The 16,828-nt window shown below is 34.3% G+C and overlaps 2 protein-coding genes across 2 annotated transcripts in view; one reads left to right on the forward strand and one right to left on the reverse strand.

Moving 5' to 3' along the window:
• On the reverse strand, positions 278 to 13,826 carry LOC109827273 (syntaxin-71-like). The gene is made up of 9 exons (XM_020394259.1): positions 13,520 to 13,826; positions 13,314 to 13,439; positions 9,621 to 9,786; positions 3,785 to 3,870; positions 3,594 to 3,662; positions 3,469 to 3,513; positions 3,316 to 3,378; positions 3,131 to 3,207; positions 278 to 597 (listed from the first exon to the last, which is right to left on the reverse strand). Exons 1-9 carry the CDS (start codon positions 13,673 to 13,675, stop codon positions 582 to 584), a joined length of 804 nt encoding a protein of 267 aa, XP_020249848.1. The 5' UTR covers positions 13,676 to 13,826; the 3' UTR covers positions 278 to 581.
• LOC109827278 (probable tRNA N6-adenosine threonylcarbamoyltransferase) overlaps positions 16,662 to 16,828 on the forward strand; it is a 15,401-nt gene continuing 15,234 nt past the window's right edge. The window contains exon 1 of the mRNA XM_020394273.1: positions 16,662 to 16,828. This exon is cut by the window's right edge and continues 93 nt beyond it. Within this exon, the coding sequence (XP_020249862.1) occupies positions 16,739 to 16,828 (90 nt within the window). The 5' untranslated portion in view covers positions 16,662 to 16,738.

Raw genomic sequence — 16,828 nt, forward strand, 5'->3', positions numbered from 1 at the left:
TCTATAAATCAATTATTTTGTTATTTTATTCCAAAATAATTATTTTTATCCTAACTTTACCGAAAAGTAACATGCATACAAGAATATTAATTTAATCCCGAGCATCTCACTGGTAACAACGAGTTAACCCTGCAGCTAATAACACAGAAATCATCAAAGCATGCTACGCTACAGTAATAACACAGAAATCATCGTCTGGATCAGAAGAACTCAAAGTTGAGTCCAGCCATATCGTAATCAACAAACGTCTCAACTCAGTCAATAACGGACCGGAAAGTACACGAAAAAGCTCTCATCACAAAAGTCGAGCCCAACATTTCACCATAGTATAAATATAGAGATACAGATTTTGCCTTGCTCCTCACAAATTCGACAATATAAATCAGAAAAAGTTAGTATTCTCGTACAAACAACCAGCATTGCTCAAGGACTGAATAGCACACAAATAGATACTCGCAATAGCAGGCAAAAAAAACGTAAGGAAAAAAAAGCCTGGTAACGATTCACAATATACATCCGCCGAACTCTGACGCAAATAGTCTCCAAGCATAAAAACCTTTTGAGGCATTTCTTCAAGCAGATTAATTCTTCAAAACACTGCATCCGAAAGAAACACATTGTGGATAAAGGTCAAATTAAGAAAAGGAAAGGAAAAAAAAAAATCGGTGGTAGTTTTGATATATGAGAGAATGATCCAAGACCGGAGCTGATTGATGAATGTAAACAGGTTTGAATTCAGCAAATGGAGAGAATTGGACCTAAACGTAGGTTTCTAAAACTGAGAAAATATGTTAGCAAATAATCAATCCTATCTTAGCGAACTCTTAAAGCTTAGTCTACATTACTCTAGATAACTAACACAAGTCTTCTGAAAAATTACAATTTCTGGCCAAAGGCTAGAATTACTCTCATCTCCAAACCTATTGCCGAATCATAAATCTTTTCCCAACCCACTTAGCCAAACACCAAATTGCATACTGGTGCTCGCTCTACAAAATTGAGGCAGGAGGGGTTAGACAACTTACACCATGTTTGGTACGTGGGAATGAGTGGAAATGGAATGCTCATTCCCAATTCTGATTCATGCATGCCAAATACAATACTTTTTTTGAAGCTAGAATGCGTATTCTCAATTCTCATTCATTCCCACTTTATATGGAATGTCCACTTTATGTGAGAATGAGAATTCCTAATGAGATGGTAAGGAATGAGCATACCCACTTAAATGGAAATTAATAATTTGAAATAAATTCTAAATGTCTTAATTGTTTATTAATTGCTCATACCAAAAATAAAAAGATTGGCATTCCCATTTCATTCTCTAATCGCACTCGAACTTGAGAATGAGAATGAACATTTCGTTCCCACACTTATTCCATTTTGTACCTTATTTCATTCCGTTCTCACTTCTACTCTATTTTTACGTACCAAACAAGGCGTTAGTGTTTGCAAGGAAGTACGGAAGCTGCATGGGGATCGAATTAGGACCTAAGGGAGAAAGCGTTTAACTCTATAACAATAGTGGATCTACATAGAGTCCAAGAGTTTCATAAGACACCATTGGATTGCCTACTTTGTACTTGTATTTGTATTATTGAGTAACACCATTAGATTTTTATTTTACTAGTAGGGGTGCATTCGTTCAGGATATAATACTTACCATATCCATCCTCACTTTCTAAAAACGGATAAAGATATTCTTTGGTAAGAAAATGTCATAATAATCATATCCACATTAAAGACAGTTCAGATATCAGAGAAGCGGATATAAATACTATATCAAATACAAATTAAAGATTTGGAAAACAGATATGACTCGTATTTGACAACTGTTAATTGGATAATAAAAGTTAACAGTTAAAAAAATTGTTTCAGAAATTTCAACCACATTAACCTAAACAAACCTCACAAAACCAAGAATTTTGATTACAAAAAAGTACAAGACGAAGTAAAACACAAAGTGCTACAATTTTTTCTTCTAGACCTAACATTTTATTATATCCATTTGATAATCAAATTATAGTATAACATAAATTTGACTGTAAATAAGTTTTTGTACAATTGATTACCTTAATAATAGCACGATCCAATAAACCAAAAATATATGACCACGTCATCAAGATAATAAAAATTTTAGTAATATTCATATTCGTAACTGTATCCGTTCGTATACCCGAACTGTATGCGAAATTAGAACTGACAATCCGTATCCGAAACCGTATCTGACTAAGAATCCGAAACCATATCTAAAACTATATCGATATCCGACTGGTTTCAAATTTGGCTAACCATATCAGCATCCGTTTCGGATACGGTTGTGGATCAGATCGCATGTATCCCGACCATTTTGCACACTTATTTACTGGTCATGCTTTAAGTTAAACAGGGAGAGCAGTGGGAAAAATCCGGGATCCACCACTGCCTCAAAAAAAGGATAAAGTAACACTCAGTCAGTTGTGACTTAGCTACCTTTGCCAAATGCATGATAACACCCATGAGGCTGCAGATTTAACATGAAAATAGCGTTACACAACAAAAGTTAGGAGGAATCAGACCTTAACTCCTGCTAACTCTTCTCAAATGCCCAAAAATGGCCAAAATTACAAAACAATCATCACCTGGCAAGGAGAGTAAATTTTTCCTACTTTGAAAAATGTTTGTGCAATTAGACACTCTATTTCTTGAGGGCAGGAGTTATAAATCTTCGCTGAGAAGGCATGAATTATAATTCCACCTTTTAATTAGAGTTAGTAAACCAAATGAATACTTGAGTTGAACACATGGTGGTCACAAACTCCGACCAACTCCCTAAACTCATGCATCCTATAAAGGGCTCCTTTAGGAGAAATTTGGCTTTTTTTTGTGCGAAAAACATATAATTAAATAAATAAAAATAAAACAGCAACTATACCAAGCTACTGTAAAGGGGACTTGCATGCCATTTGGGTGAGTTGGCAGTGAGTTGATGACCTTAAATACTACCTTACTGCATGAAGCATCAAAATTGAATTGAACCAGGAAAAGCTACTTATAGAGGTAAGTAGCAATGCCAAGAATTATGTACAGGATGATGATGATGATGCAGAAGTAAAGCATCAAAAATTGAATTGAAACAAATAAAGCAACTTACTTATAGAGGTAAGCAGCAATGCCAAGAATTATGCAAAGGAGAATGATGTCAATGCAGAAGTTTCGGCTCGACCTCAGCTGAAATAAAAAATAATGCAATATTTTACTGGCGTTAGATGAAGTTTATAAGCCTGATTCAGGTACGTGTACATATAGGATATACAAATAACTACATATGATACTTACCTGGTGAACAGTTTCTTTAAGTCTAACATTAGTATTCTTCAAATCTGCATTTGCCCTGTCTACCTGCAGACAGTAAACATAACTCAACAATACATTGCGAAATTCACCTCATCCCAAAGTTCAAGTGTAAAAAGAGTAATGATAAAAATTGACCTTGGAGTCTATCTCATCCATTAATGGGACTTGCCTGTCCACTTCCTGTGCAATTGAGATAAAATGTAAGGTTGACTTTATTCATAATTTCAAGAAAAAAGGAAACACACACCAAAAGAACCGACCTCGTTCATGTCATGGGCCATGTTTTTCAAAGTATCCAGCCCTTCAGCAATAACATCCAAACCTTGATCCTGCAAACAAGTTGAAGTGACATTTAAATGCTAATTTTTCAGGTTTTGGAAGGCCAATGTAAAAGGCTATTATAAGGATGGAGACTATAAACCGTGTTTATAAAATAAGAGCAACAACTTACCTGTTTCATTTTGCGCATTTCATACTCTTGCCTAAATTGGGATGATTCTTCAGTTTGTTGAAAGTATTCACTGTCAAATCTTCCATCTGCAGCAAGTAGAAGCACAGTGAGTTTTCATAAAGAGGGAAGCAGTTGACAGATGACCACAAAAACCTAGCATATTCAAACCGAATGATTGTTTCTTAGTTTAGAAACAAGGATGAAACAAACATGTGAAGATAAGAAAGGCTTCACAAGAACAAAATTTTAACTGAAAGATACCATTTATAAATTGTAAAACCCTGTAAATTTGAATATTTTATGATAAATAATGATAAATATGTTATATAGTAAAAAGTAACATATTTTGATGTTTGAGTATGATAAGAATTGATTTGCGATTAATTCAATGTATATTTGTGAAAATATGAGTGCAAATGCACAAAACATGCACAAAGGCCAAAAGAGTGAAAATCTGAGAATAATGACCAATTATGAGTTTCTATGTTTTGTATACCGATGCAGTCAGAATCTGAAAAGTATAAAAGACCAAAGTTGTAGATCTCTTCAACAGCTCTCCAACAAATCTTAGATCACCTCATTCCGAGGTCGGATGAGAAAGTTACAGCCAAAATACCGAAGATTGTTTTCCTAGTCAGACTAGGTTTCCTGGTTCGGGTCAAACAGATTTGTTTCGGGTTTGTCTCTATAAATACATGTGTTTTTCACGAAAATTCCTTTCTTTTATCATATCTATGAACCCTAGCAGCCACCTTCTCTCCTCAAAAATCCGAGATCTTTTTTTTATGAGTTTGGAGAGCTTTGTGAAGCAAAACACCGACACGAATGCGAGATCATCGACGTGTGGCGAGGGAGAACGAGTTGTTTATGGTTGTGGATTGCTTGCTATTTGTTTCAGAGGCTTGCACATGATATTAAGACAAGATCACTTGCATCCAAACTCATCCCCATAGTTAAATCACTAGCTTAGAAGTTTAATTTGTGTTTACATACTTAGATCTTAATCTAATATGAAAAGATTAGATTTTTGTTGTTAGATCTGAAACAAATGTTAGATCTACATGTTTTTCTTGCTGTTTATAATAGAAACATGATCATGATCATTAGGGTTCTTTAAAATTTCGTTTTTAACTTGTTAATCATGTTCTAATCATGTTTAAACCCAAATTTGACATTTAATTGAGTTCGCATGTGGATTAAAGATGAGAAAACCCTAGATTTGTGATACCTAAGTGTTAAAAATATGTTTTAATGAATGTATATCTTTTCTAAGATGTTTGACAATCATGCTTATGTTTAATATGTTAAAAGTTCATGCTTTAAATTGAAGTATTTGGTTAATTAGGTTGAAAAACCCTAATTAGATTAACACAAGAGTTTGATTTATGTTCGAGATAATTTTAGTAAGTGATTATCAAAGTTCAAGTGTTGTTATATGTTTTATATATGTTTTAGTATGTTTTAAACATGATTGAAGGTTTAAATATGATTTCTTGTGCAAATAATCATGTTTGTTATGTTCTGCAGAAAAACTGCCGTACATATATACTGTTTAACTAGAAATTTAAAATAACAAATAAAATCCAAATTGAACCAAACTAATGCCAATGTAAAGATATGTGAATCTAGTTTTCAAAACAGAAAACCTTTACTAAAGATAGTTTTCCTAGAGAAAGATATGCTCAATTTACTGATGATACGTTCTGCAGAAAAACTGCTGCACATATATAACGTTTAACTGGAAATTAGAGATATCATATGAACTCCAAACTGAACCAAACCAGTGCCAAATGATAGCTATGTGAATCTAGTTTTCAAAACAAAAAATTATTCTTAAAAAAAGTTTGTCTAGAGAAAGATATGCTTAATTGACTAACGATATGCTCTGAAAAAAACTACAAATATGCTGATTTAAAATAATTGATATATAACGTGAAAGTTTCTTGAGTTTCGCTCTTGTTTGTTATTTTTGAGTGCTGATTTAAAATAATTGATATATAACGTGAAAGTTTCTTGAGTTTCGCTCTTGTTTGTTATTTTTGAGAGAGTTTCTCAATTGATATATAACGTGAAAGTTTCTTGAGTTTCGCTCTTGTTTGTTATTTTTGAGAGAGTTTCTCGATCTTGTATTGTTATATTACAATGATTAAGATTTGTTTAGCATCTGAGATGTTATTGAACATCAATTATGAACACGTACATCGAGATATATGCATGTATGCTTAGATTATGTTGTGTTAACATATTTTTGTCTCATGTTGAGCTGATGAATACATATAGGAGAGTATAGTCATTTTTCATGTATCCGAAAATAGGGAGATAAAACTTATTTTCGCAAGACGATTGAGTAAGAGTATTATAAAAGTATCGTCATTTTATGTATCCGAAATAGGGAGATAAAAACCTATTTTCGTAAGACGATTGGGTAAGAGTATTATAAAAGTATGATTATTTCATGTATCCGAAATAGGAAGATAAAAACCTATTTTCGCAGGACGATTGAATAATAGTATTACAATAGTATCGTTATTCATGTATCCGGAATAGGAAGACAAAACCTATTTCCGCGGGATGATTGAGTAAGAGTATTACAAAAGTATCATCATTTTATGTATCCGGAATAGGAAGACAACCTATTGCCACAGAACGATTGAGTAAGAATATTACAAGAGTATCGAGTATACATATATGTATTATCAGTTGTAGTTACTCCCATGTTAGATTACCCATGAGTAGGGTACATTCTTTGATTTGTAACATACAAGATATGGCCTATGGTGATTTTTAAGTTGGATGATATTCTCTTATTATTGCGCCAACTACTTGAGAAGTAGTTCGAGATTTTGACATTGGTTCTATATGGTTGAGGCTTGGAATTTTTCTTTTGAGTGTTGTTTTTATTCATAGAGTTTGAATTGGTATTTAGGGATCTACAATTTGAGACATATGGTATATATATGAGGGTTTTCTTGTTTGGATTATTTCGCTCGACGTACTACGTCTCGTCTTGTAGGTGTCTAGATATTAACTCCATTAGATACGAGAAAAATGATATAGATAGACTATGCTTAATAGATAGAGCCTCCACTTCATCTAGCAGCCATTCCTCTGAGACGGATGGAGGTGATCTTCCTGTAGCGCTCTGACGCTCTTGTTATTGTTCTTTTTGTTTAAATTATATCTTTCAGGCAGATTAGAGTTTCGAAGAGCCGTAGGATGACGGAGTTCTAGCATAGTCACTGTCGCACAGTTTTAGCAGTTAAAGCTCCACTATATAGTTATGTTCATTGTTCAGACTTTAGAATTGTATTCATTTTGTAGAGACTGAGTGCCTTAGTGAGACTTCATTTGACTCATTGTGTTGAGATGTATTTCAGACTCAGAGATATTTTCATTCTATTTTAGTTGGGCTCATTGTTGATATACTACTTCTGTGCATATCTGATTTTGTACTACTTCTATTATTTGTCTGTTTTGTACCTTCACCTATTTGTTGTCTCCACTACAAAGATAGTGACTGTGATGGTGAAACATGTCGTAGTATGGTATTTGGTGCTTGGCAGGTTTGACAATTCGGGTTTTACCTTGGACTGTAGCCTTGTGTGAACCCTGTAGCGTCACATAAAGGTACAACTTAAAACGCACCAATGGTAGCACAGATGCTATACAAATTAGTTCAGAAAACTATTACTATCTAATACATAACAATGATTCATCATGTCTATTTTAAACCGTACTTCTCTCCAGCTTGCATCTTTTAATGCGAGTGAGGAAAATTCTTTCTATATAAAAAGATGAAGGCTACATCATGCATGTTCTAAATTATACTTCTTTCATGCTTAGGGAACGCTTTAAGGCATGTGAATAGAAGTCCTTTCATAATTTATGCATGTTATACTAGTTGCATAAGATTGCACAACAGAATGGAGAGAGTAGCAAGCATCATCCTATGGGAACAAATGGAAAATACAGAGCAAGGAAATCATCAGGCCTCATATATTATACTTTGCCAACATACTAATAATAAGGTGAGAAAACTATGAAGTTCCCGAAGACATAAACGACAGCACAAAAAAGTCCCTTGACATTAGATGGCAATAGTGATTTCACTCTCCACCCGAGTTATCAAAGTACTCCATTATCATCCACAATATGAGGAACTTATTGCAAAGTTTTAGAAAAACTATAGGCATTTATGGGCGCCGGATATAGTGCCTAGCGCCTAGGCGCTTAGGCAGCGACACGTAGGTGCGATTTTAGCAAGAGAGGAAGGATTTTTTTAGAGATTCAAAATCCTATCCACAACGTTTTACCATTTTATCTCGGAGGTGAACTTGGATCAAGTTCTGATCTGATCTATTTGAACATGACCCATTCTCTTCATATGTTATGTGCAAATGGACTTTAAATGCTTTTTGACGTGATCGGTCTAGGGTCGAGCAGTCCATGTTTGCCTATGCACTCTCAGGAATTAAGCAGGCGGTATAGATACAACTTAGGCCTAGGCAGGCACCCAAACTGCTTTTTTTTAAAGCGATGGCTTATTAAATAGATTTTACTCAGCAAAAGGTTATTTGCTTAACTACACTATAATAACTCGTTTGGCACACGAGCACGGAGTCAAGTGAAAATGGAATGGAGGGACGAATGGAATGAACGTTGGAATGAAATGCTAACTCCCATTCTCATGGTTCGGTGTGACTATGGAATGAAGCGGGAATGACAATTTTGTTCTCATTCGCATGTTTGGTACCATTAGTTCATAGGTAATGATATTTTAGTTTATAATAATATGCCCTTACAACATGGAATTTTAAAAAGTTAAAAATAAATTAATATGACTGAATACTCTCGTTTTTTAAAAATAAGTTTTATAAAATAGTTTTCATTTTTTTATAGAAATAATACCCTTGACAAACTTACTTTATTGTAATCTAAATATTCAAGATTTCATGTTTACATCCTAGCATCCAAATTTCTATCCACAATAAAAAAAGAAACAAAGAAAAATTCTTAGCATACCAACGTTTTTTTTTTGTACTGGAACACGTAGGGAAAAACATAAAAAATCTTAGAAGGAAGAATAGTTCATATTCATTTCATTAGTGCCATACTGAATTGTCTTAGTAGCAAATCCACTGACTTCACCGCAAGAGTCAGGGGCGGAAATATGGTATTGTCAAACAAAATAAATAAAATATAATTAAGTGATTTTGAGATATCGTTGTTTCATATCTTTTAAAATGGGTATATTTGAAATTTATTTTATAGTTGTAATTCTCACTTTAAGTTAGAATGCTCATTCCCTATTAACTCCATGGGAATGCCCATTCCCACATAATGAAAAGTAGGAATCAACATTCTAATTTTCAGAAGAATGTTGTGTTTGGTACACGTGAATGGGCAATGAGAATAAACATTCCATTCACACTCATTCACGCGTATCAAACGAGGCCTAAGAAGCATCAAAATGACACCCTGAGAACACAGCCCCAAGCATGTGCAAGACCAAGTACACACCCAAGGAACCTTCTTTCCACCACCTAAAAAAGAAAGAAGATCAAACTAAAGATGAGCTCCACAAGAATACCTAGTAAACATCAAAGTTGTGTAATTTAATGATTTCCCCATTCCACTTCAATCTCTCAAGATAAAGCTTCGGCTAAGTCTAAATGATTATAAAAATCACACCTAGATACCTATCAACTTTGTAGAATTCTTTAAAATCTGTGCAAATTCACAAAATTTGGCAACATTTCAAGTTCCTTAAGTAACTTGGTTCTGTCTTTAATATAAGATTGCTTATGACTTTCCAAGTATATGAAACGCAAGTCACCTGAAGTCGACTCAAACTTGATTTCTGTGCGAGAACCTGAAGCAACCCATCCTCCACCTTGTTTTGCTACATTTGCAGTACCATCTGGTATAGACTGAATCCTTTCTGGCAATGCAAGAACCAAATCATTTCGTGTGGCAAGTTCTTCTTTTGAAAGTCCTTTAACCTGCAGTAAATTTAGCACATAAATTATCCTTAATAAGTATAGCATGTTGAAACAACAATAAGGTCTTTTGTTACATAAAATATTTAGGACGAACTGTGGCAAACCTCAATAGTAACAAAAATGATGAGCATTGTAATAGGTGAATCAATAAATCATCTAACTAAAGGAACTCAATTATAAAGACTTTAAAGAAATGATGATTCATCAAATATACAAAATTAAATTAATGTATCATCTAGGAAAAATGTAAAATTCAAGTAGATCTTATCTCCAAATTTCTTTGACCGCTTAAATAAGAACCCGTGATTACCAAATAGTAGCAACACCCCTATAATTTAGTGATCCAAGATAGAGCACTCATGCAATTGCGAGCCCAATTAAAATTTTAAGCCTATATAGAGATTATATACTCCCAAAGATGGCTATCACTTCTCCTTCCAAACTTGACTTTATGTAAATAAAGATTAAGATATAGATAAATTCCCCTAAAGTTTCATGTGCTCTAGAAATAAACACCTCGTACTTATTCTACATATAAACACTTTAAAGCTTATTTACTTCAAATAGTACCTTGAAGTTTCTACTACTTCTAGGATACTACCCCCACAGAAACAATAACCAAATTGATCTCCTTTTAATGTAAATAAGACAACTATCAGCAAAGAAGGAAGTAGGGGTAGTGGTGGAGGGACTGGGGAAAATGGTGGCAATATGCCACAATGAGGGAGTAAATAAGAGATGAAGAAGTAGTAATCAGAGGAAATGGGAGAGAAAGAGGATGATGATTTATAACGTGTAAGACAATTAGTGTTAGATATTATTACTATTGCAATGTTAGTAGATAATATGAGATATTGTGCGATGTGATTAGATATGATTTTATCTCATACTTATTTTGTAATATCTTTTTAATCTCTATTTAAGCGAGGTTATAGTTAAATGAATTAATAAACCATCTTTTCTATTTATCTACAAGGTATTGGAGCCTTATTGATCCTAAAAAGGCCTCTTTCTTCTTCCTCAACCTCGGGGCTGTCGAGGGTTTTTTTGCCACTTCCATGCTTCCCCTCTGCGGCTTCGACATATTTAGCTTCGACAGCATTTTTGACATCTACATCATTCGATTTCAAAAACTTCATTGAACCTCAACAAAAAACCCGTAGCCTCAAAAAGTGTCCCAAAAATTATCTACTCTTGCTCACCATGGTACTGTTCATCATGTACAATAACCCCAACATCTTATTTGGATGTTTTGATATCCCGGTCCTTTTTTCTAATAAAATCTTCTAAAATTCGCCTTGATGTTATCATATTTCTTGTCAAAGGGCGCCTAAATCAACATTGAGCGACCGAGCAAGCAATGAATCAATTGAGAGTTTTCCCCAATTGTTTCTACTGGCTAATCCACCTAAGGTTTCTACTAGCTGACCCGTCTAGAGTTTTTTACTGACTTAGCCGCATATGGTTTCTACTAGCTTATCCGTCTAGGATTTCTACTGTCTTACTCGTCTAGGATTCCTTTTGGCTTACTCGCCTAAGGTTTCTTCTGGTTGTGACTACACTTTATTGATTGCTAAAGACTTCAAGTGTTCCAGGCAAAGGTGACATTACCAAAGCTCTTCCAATTAGGTGTTTTACTTCCATTTGTAACAAGTTAGATATATATAGTATATAAGCTCCAGCTTGAGAGAGTGTTAGATATTAATAGTATGGAGATATTAGTAGATATTATGATATATTATCAAGATATATCATAATATCTTTTGGCTTACTCGCCAAAGATTTCTTCTAACTGTAACTACACTTTACTGATTGCTAAAGACTTCAAGTATTCCAGACAAAGATGACATTACCAAAGCTCTTCCAACTAGGTGTTTTATTTCCATTTGTAACAAGCTGGATATATATAGTATATAAGCTCCAGCTTCAGGGAGAGTGTTTCTTAGTATGGAGATATTAGTAGAAATTATAAAATATTGTTGAGATATTGTGAGATGTGATTAGATATAATTTTACTTCATTAATATGGAGATATTAGTAGATATCATGATATGTTGTTGAGATATTGTGAGATGTGATTAGATATAATTTTATTTCATACTTATTCTGTAATATCCTCCTAAGCTCTATTTAATAGAGGTTTGGGTTAGATGAATAAACAAACTGTCCGTTTATTTCTCTAGAGTTAGTTTTGACCATAACATACTTCATCTTTACATATTATTTAAGGTAAAAAAATAATTAACATTTGCATATGTGAGGCACCAAGAGTCAGATATATGTATCTTAATGTAACAAATAGACTGCTTTTCGCTAGCCAAAGCATCATCCAAATCATAAGATTGTTCCTTCTTGCTGAATACCTACTAATTGTTATGTAAAGTCTTAAAGGTAAATGGTTCAAACTATATTTTTAATTGGTTAATAAAATTTGTCATTTTATATTTCAAAATTTCACATAATATGTGAACCAAAAAGATTTACAAACCGTGGTCTTTCATCTCTTTTCAATTTATGGGAAAAATAACGATACGTGAATTTTTATATTTATGTACCATAAATACAAGGTAAAAGGTTTACTTAAAAAAACTTCAAGGTAAATTTTCATAATAAAAATCCATTTGATAATTTGCATATTCATGCTATGCTATGCTGCAAATCATGTCAATTTTTGCATTATTGTAAAACAAGGAAATGTTTGTTGTATAGTCATATGAGAGGGGAAAAGTTCATGCATATCATCCGTCTATTTAGAAAAGAAAATTTGGATGGAATAAATGCATGTAGTTGTTTTTTGTATTATTTTGATGTCCAAAATTGAAATATCTAGTAAGCAATTAGAGTTAAAGGGAATAGAAGTTTCTTAGATTACCGATAAGCTTTTACACTAGTATTTCTATGTCGTATCTTCTTCATTGATCTAAGAGTGAATAAATACATGCGAAGGACAATACTTGTAACTCAAACTCACAAGTAAGAAATCCTCCATTCTTCATGTTAATTTTATCATCTCTCTCTCTCTCTCTCTCTCTCTCTCTCTCTCTCTCTCTCTCTCTCTCCCCCTCCCTCCCTCTCCCTTTTTTTTTCTCTCTCTCTCTCTCTCTCTCTCTCTCTCTCTCTCTCTCTCTCTCTCTCTCCCCCTCTCCCTCCCTCCCTTTTATTATTATTATTACTATTTATACACAACATTATGGATTACTTACTAAATTATTATGGGGAAAACAGCTTATCTATCATTTGTTTCCTCAGTGCACAACCTAAACTAGTTAATAGGGAAAATCACATTACACCCACCACACCTCCTGAATCCAAAAGGGGCGAAAAGAGAGAGAATAAAAAAGATTAACACAACTACCAAATTTTAGCTTATTAATGAAAATTGACTAATACATAAAAAGCAAAAGGTAATATGAAGGAAACACCGCTAACCAATATGCATGATCTACTAGCTAATCACAAAAATGCATTTTGTTATTATATCTCAACTCAATTGCACCTCAAGCAAATGCAAATCAGAGAAATGAAACCTTCTTAAGAGCCAATCTCTGCAACTTCGGCACCTCCTCCATCAACCTCGCCTTCGTTCTCCTAATCTCTGCGTTCATCGCCACCGCCGCCGCCCTATTCTTTTCTTTACCCGCCATCTCCGCTTTCTACAAAGCAATTCAACACTAGATTATCAACAAAACCTAATCCAAGCCAAAAACGAAGACCTGGATCTCGAAATTCGCACCTCGAGGGCGGCGTCGATGTCATCCTCGACGGATGAGTAGAGGCGAGCGAACCCATCGTCGCCGGAGACGTTTTCGTTCCGCTGCTTGTCGACGTCGTACCTGTCGTACTTTTGACAGATCGCGTCGACTCGAGTTAGGATGTCGATCACGCTCATCGTTGATTTTGTTCGCCCCTTCCCTAGGGTTTGATTTGAGGATTGATCGCCTTATTCTTCGTGCGATTGAGGTTTGGAGATTGAGAAAAAAGAGGAAGAAAAGAGGAGATATACAAAAAGAGGAATAGTGCGAAACAGTCAGGGGCCTCGTGTTTCGGCTTGGTCTTGTGCTCGGAGCTTGAGGGCCCGTTTGGTTGGTTTCCTAAAATCAGAAATCGGTACAAAGAAATCAATAAAATAATATTTTTATTCATTTCCATCCCTAAAACTCACCCATAACATCCAATAAAATATTATTTTTATCATCTAACTCATCTTATTTCATCTTCTTTCTTATCTTTAAAAATAAACCAAACATAAGAAATATGTCACATCATCCAACTCATCACATCTCATCTTATCTCATTTTTAAAAATCACATACATCATCTAATAATATTGTGACAACTCATCTCATCTCATCAAACCTTCCTTTCCATCCATTTCCTCAAAAAAAAATAAGAAATTAATTTCTTTAAGTATGTGTCACATCATCCAATAATATACCTCCAACTCATCTCATCTCATCTATTTTCTTATTTTTAAAAACGAACCAAACACAAACAACCTCAAAACATCATCCAATAATATACCACCAATTCATTTCCTTATCTTTTTAACCAACCAAACAACCTCAAAACAATTTTTTTAAAAAAATCAGTCACATCATCCAATAATAAGGTGACAACTCATCTCATCTCATCTCCTATTTTATAATTTCATTCTTTTTTAAACCAACCAAACAACCTCAAAACAATTATTTTAGGAAATAGGTTTCCTATTCTTTGATTTAACCAAACAACCTCAAAACAATTATTTTAGGAAATAGGTTTCCTATTCTTTGATTTCCCATTCTTTTTTGCGAAACGAACAGCCCCTGCAATTATTTTAGGAAATAGGTTTCCTATTCTTTGATTTCCCATTCTTTTTTGCGAAACGAACAGCCCCTGAACCTAACGGACTCGAATCAGGGCAGATTGCGGATACCCCCCTCGCTTATTCATTCAATAGCACTTGTCACCCCAAAACTGTTTTATTAGTGCTTAACATATCCTAATTCTCAGAAAATTATCTACAATTTGTTCTCAACAGGTTATCTGCAATTTAATTGCAATTTAATCCCAACAAAATTGATGTGTTGAGTTCTACAAAGGGATAGATGGGGAAGGATTATATGCAATCTACCACATATATGTCACGCGAGAGAATATTATGAATATGTTCTGTGTATAAATGCTTGCGATAAATTATTAAATTTTAACTTTGAACAACATATGTGTGTCATTATAGTAAATATTAGCTAGTAGGGAAAAAAACCAGTGGTAAATGTTTAGTTAAGAGTTGCGGAGCCCATGTTATTACAACTACATCTACAATTCAAACGTCTTGTTTGGTTAGATGCTGCTGCTACACTAAGACGTTGTTGTGATAATAAAATAAGTTGAAGATAAAGGTGTTGACAACACTCAAATTTAAGAGTGTTGCAACACTATGAGTTGGAACACCGTCAATGTTTATTGTTCCAACTCCTGCTAACCAAACACACACTTACTATGGGTTTTTGTAGCTCATTTTTAAGAGGTGAAGGGAGAAGTTGGGAATGGCACAATATTAATCATCCTAAAATTATGTTCATATACATTTTTTAGTAAGTGGGGGAAAGGATTAGGAGGAGTGAAAAAAAGCAAATTTCCTAACTTTCTTAATACTCCTAACTAAGACGCATTAGAATGGGAGGGATTGGATTTTAAGTGAATTGTTTCATTCTCTTCCTATTTTTCGCTATAAAGAAACACAAATCAGTACCATCACTCACTCTCCCTCCCTCCACATTCTCTAGTTATCTATAAAAGCACAATTAGTTACATCACACTCCCTTTCTCTTTTTTTCCCTCCCCTTGGGACAAAGTTTAATCACCCCTGCCCGACCCTCTTTTCTATGCAAACGGTCCAAAAGTGTTAGACAAACTACAAGTTAGTTAGGTTATGTACTCGAATAACTTTATATTTTGCAATAAATAATTGCAGTATTTGTAATAGACAATTCAGCCACAAAAAAAAAAACTTGCGATCCATTTTTGTTAATTGGTTGCAGCCAACTACGAGCTACGACCTTAAATAATTCCATAACGCCTCATTTAGCAAAGGGTTAAGGAGGATGGCTTAAGGAGAATGGTTAACATAATTAGTACATTTGCTAATCTGAAAACGTTAAAACTTTTAATATGATGGATTTATTTGTTTAATCATTACGGTTATTTTTTGTGTTTGGGAATAAAAAGGATTATAACCATTTTCTTTATAACTAGAGGGGCTATCTCTTAATTCTTCTAAGGACAAATTTTGAAAACCATCCTATTTGAGAAAATAATCGCAAATTCTGACCTATTCTAAAATTTTTTGTCTAAACCGACCTAGTTTCAGCGGTTTGGTTGAAACTTGGTCGGTTTTGACAAAATATATTCCGAAACTTCACGGGACTTCAAGTCCCGTGATGTTTTGTAATGTCCCGTGAAGTTTCGAAATATTTTTCTTCAAAACCGACCTAGTTTCAGTCCGCCAGCTGAAACTGGGTTGGTTTTCACAATTATTTTATGAATGGGTCGATATTTGCAATTATTTTCTCAAATAGGATGGTTTTCAAAATTTGTCCTTAATCTAAATAGGTGGATTTGTAAACCTTTCGTTTTGAGAGATTAACTCATTTTAACCTCTCTAAAGTGTTTTATAAACCATTCTACTGCTCTTTTATTTAACAAATTATGAGGGATTACCTCAGTTCACGCATTGTATAAATTTTTTATGTTTAGCTGGCTAATCAGGGGGTGAACTCTCCTTACCCCTATCTTAACCTTTTTGAGAAATGGGGCCCAACTGACTAGAGAAGAAAACGGGCCACAGCTGGCAGATGGATAGCCCTGGAAGCCCAATAAAGCTCTTCCAAACCTCCGAAAAGCACTCCAAAATCCCACTCCCCTAAAACCCTAGCTCCCCTTTCCCCCAGTGACCCAGTCTCTCCCCATTCATGGCGAGCTCCAACGACAAAGCCAAAACCCTAATCGCCCTTGGAATCGAGGGCTCCGCCAACAAGATCGGCGTCGGAATCGTGACCCTC

The sequence above is a fragment of the Asparagus officinalis genome, chromosome 1 (genome assembly GCF_001876935.1).
Source record: "Asparagus officinalis chromosome 1, Aspof.V1, whole genome shotgun sequence".
Classification (NCBI taxonomy): domain Eukaryota; kingdom Viridiplantae; phylum Streptophyta; class Magnoliopsida; order Asparagales; family Asparagaceae; genus Asparagus; species Asparagus officinalis.

Excerpts from the sequence above, each read along its gene's own strand:
- LOC109827273 (XM_020394259.1), bottom strand. The coding sequence starts at position 13,675 with ATGAGCGTGATCGACATCCTAACTCGAGTCGACGCGATCTGTCAAAAG. Across the intron at positions 9,787-13,313 it reads AGAGATTGGCTCTTAAGAAG|GTTAAAGGACTTTCAAAAGA; the intron begins GTTTCATTTCTC and ends AATTTACTGCAG. Across the intron at positions 3,663-3,784 it reads AAATGCGCAAAATGAAACAG|GATCAAGGTTTGGATGTTAT; the intron begins GTAAGTTGTTGC and ends ACTTGTTTGCAG.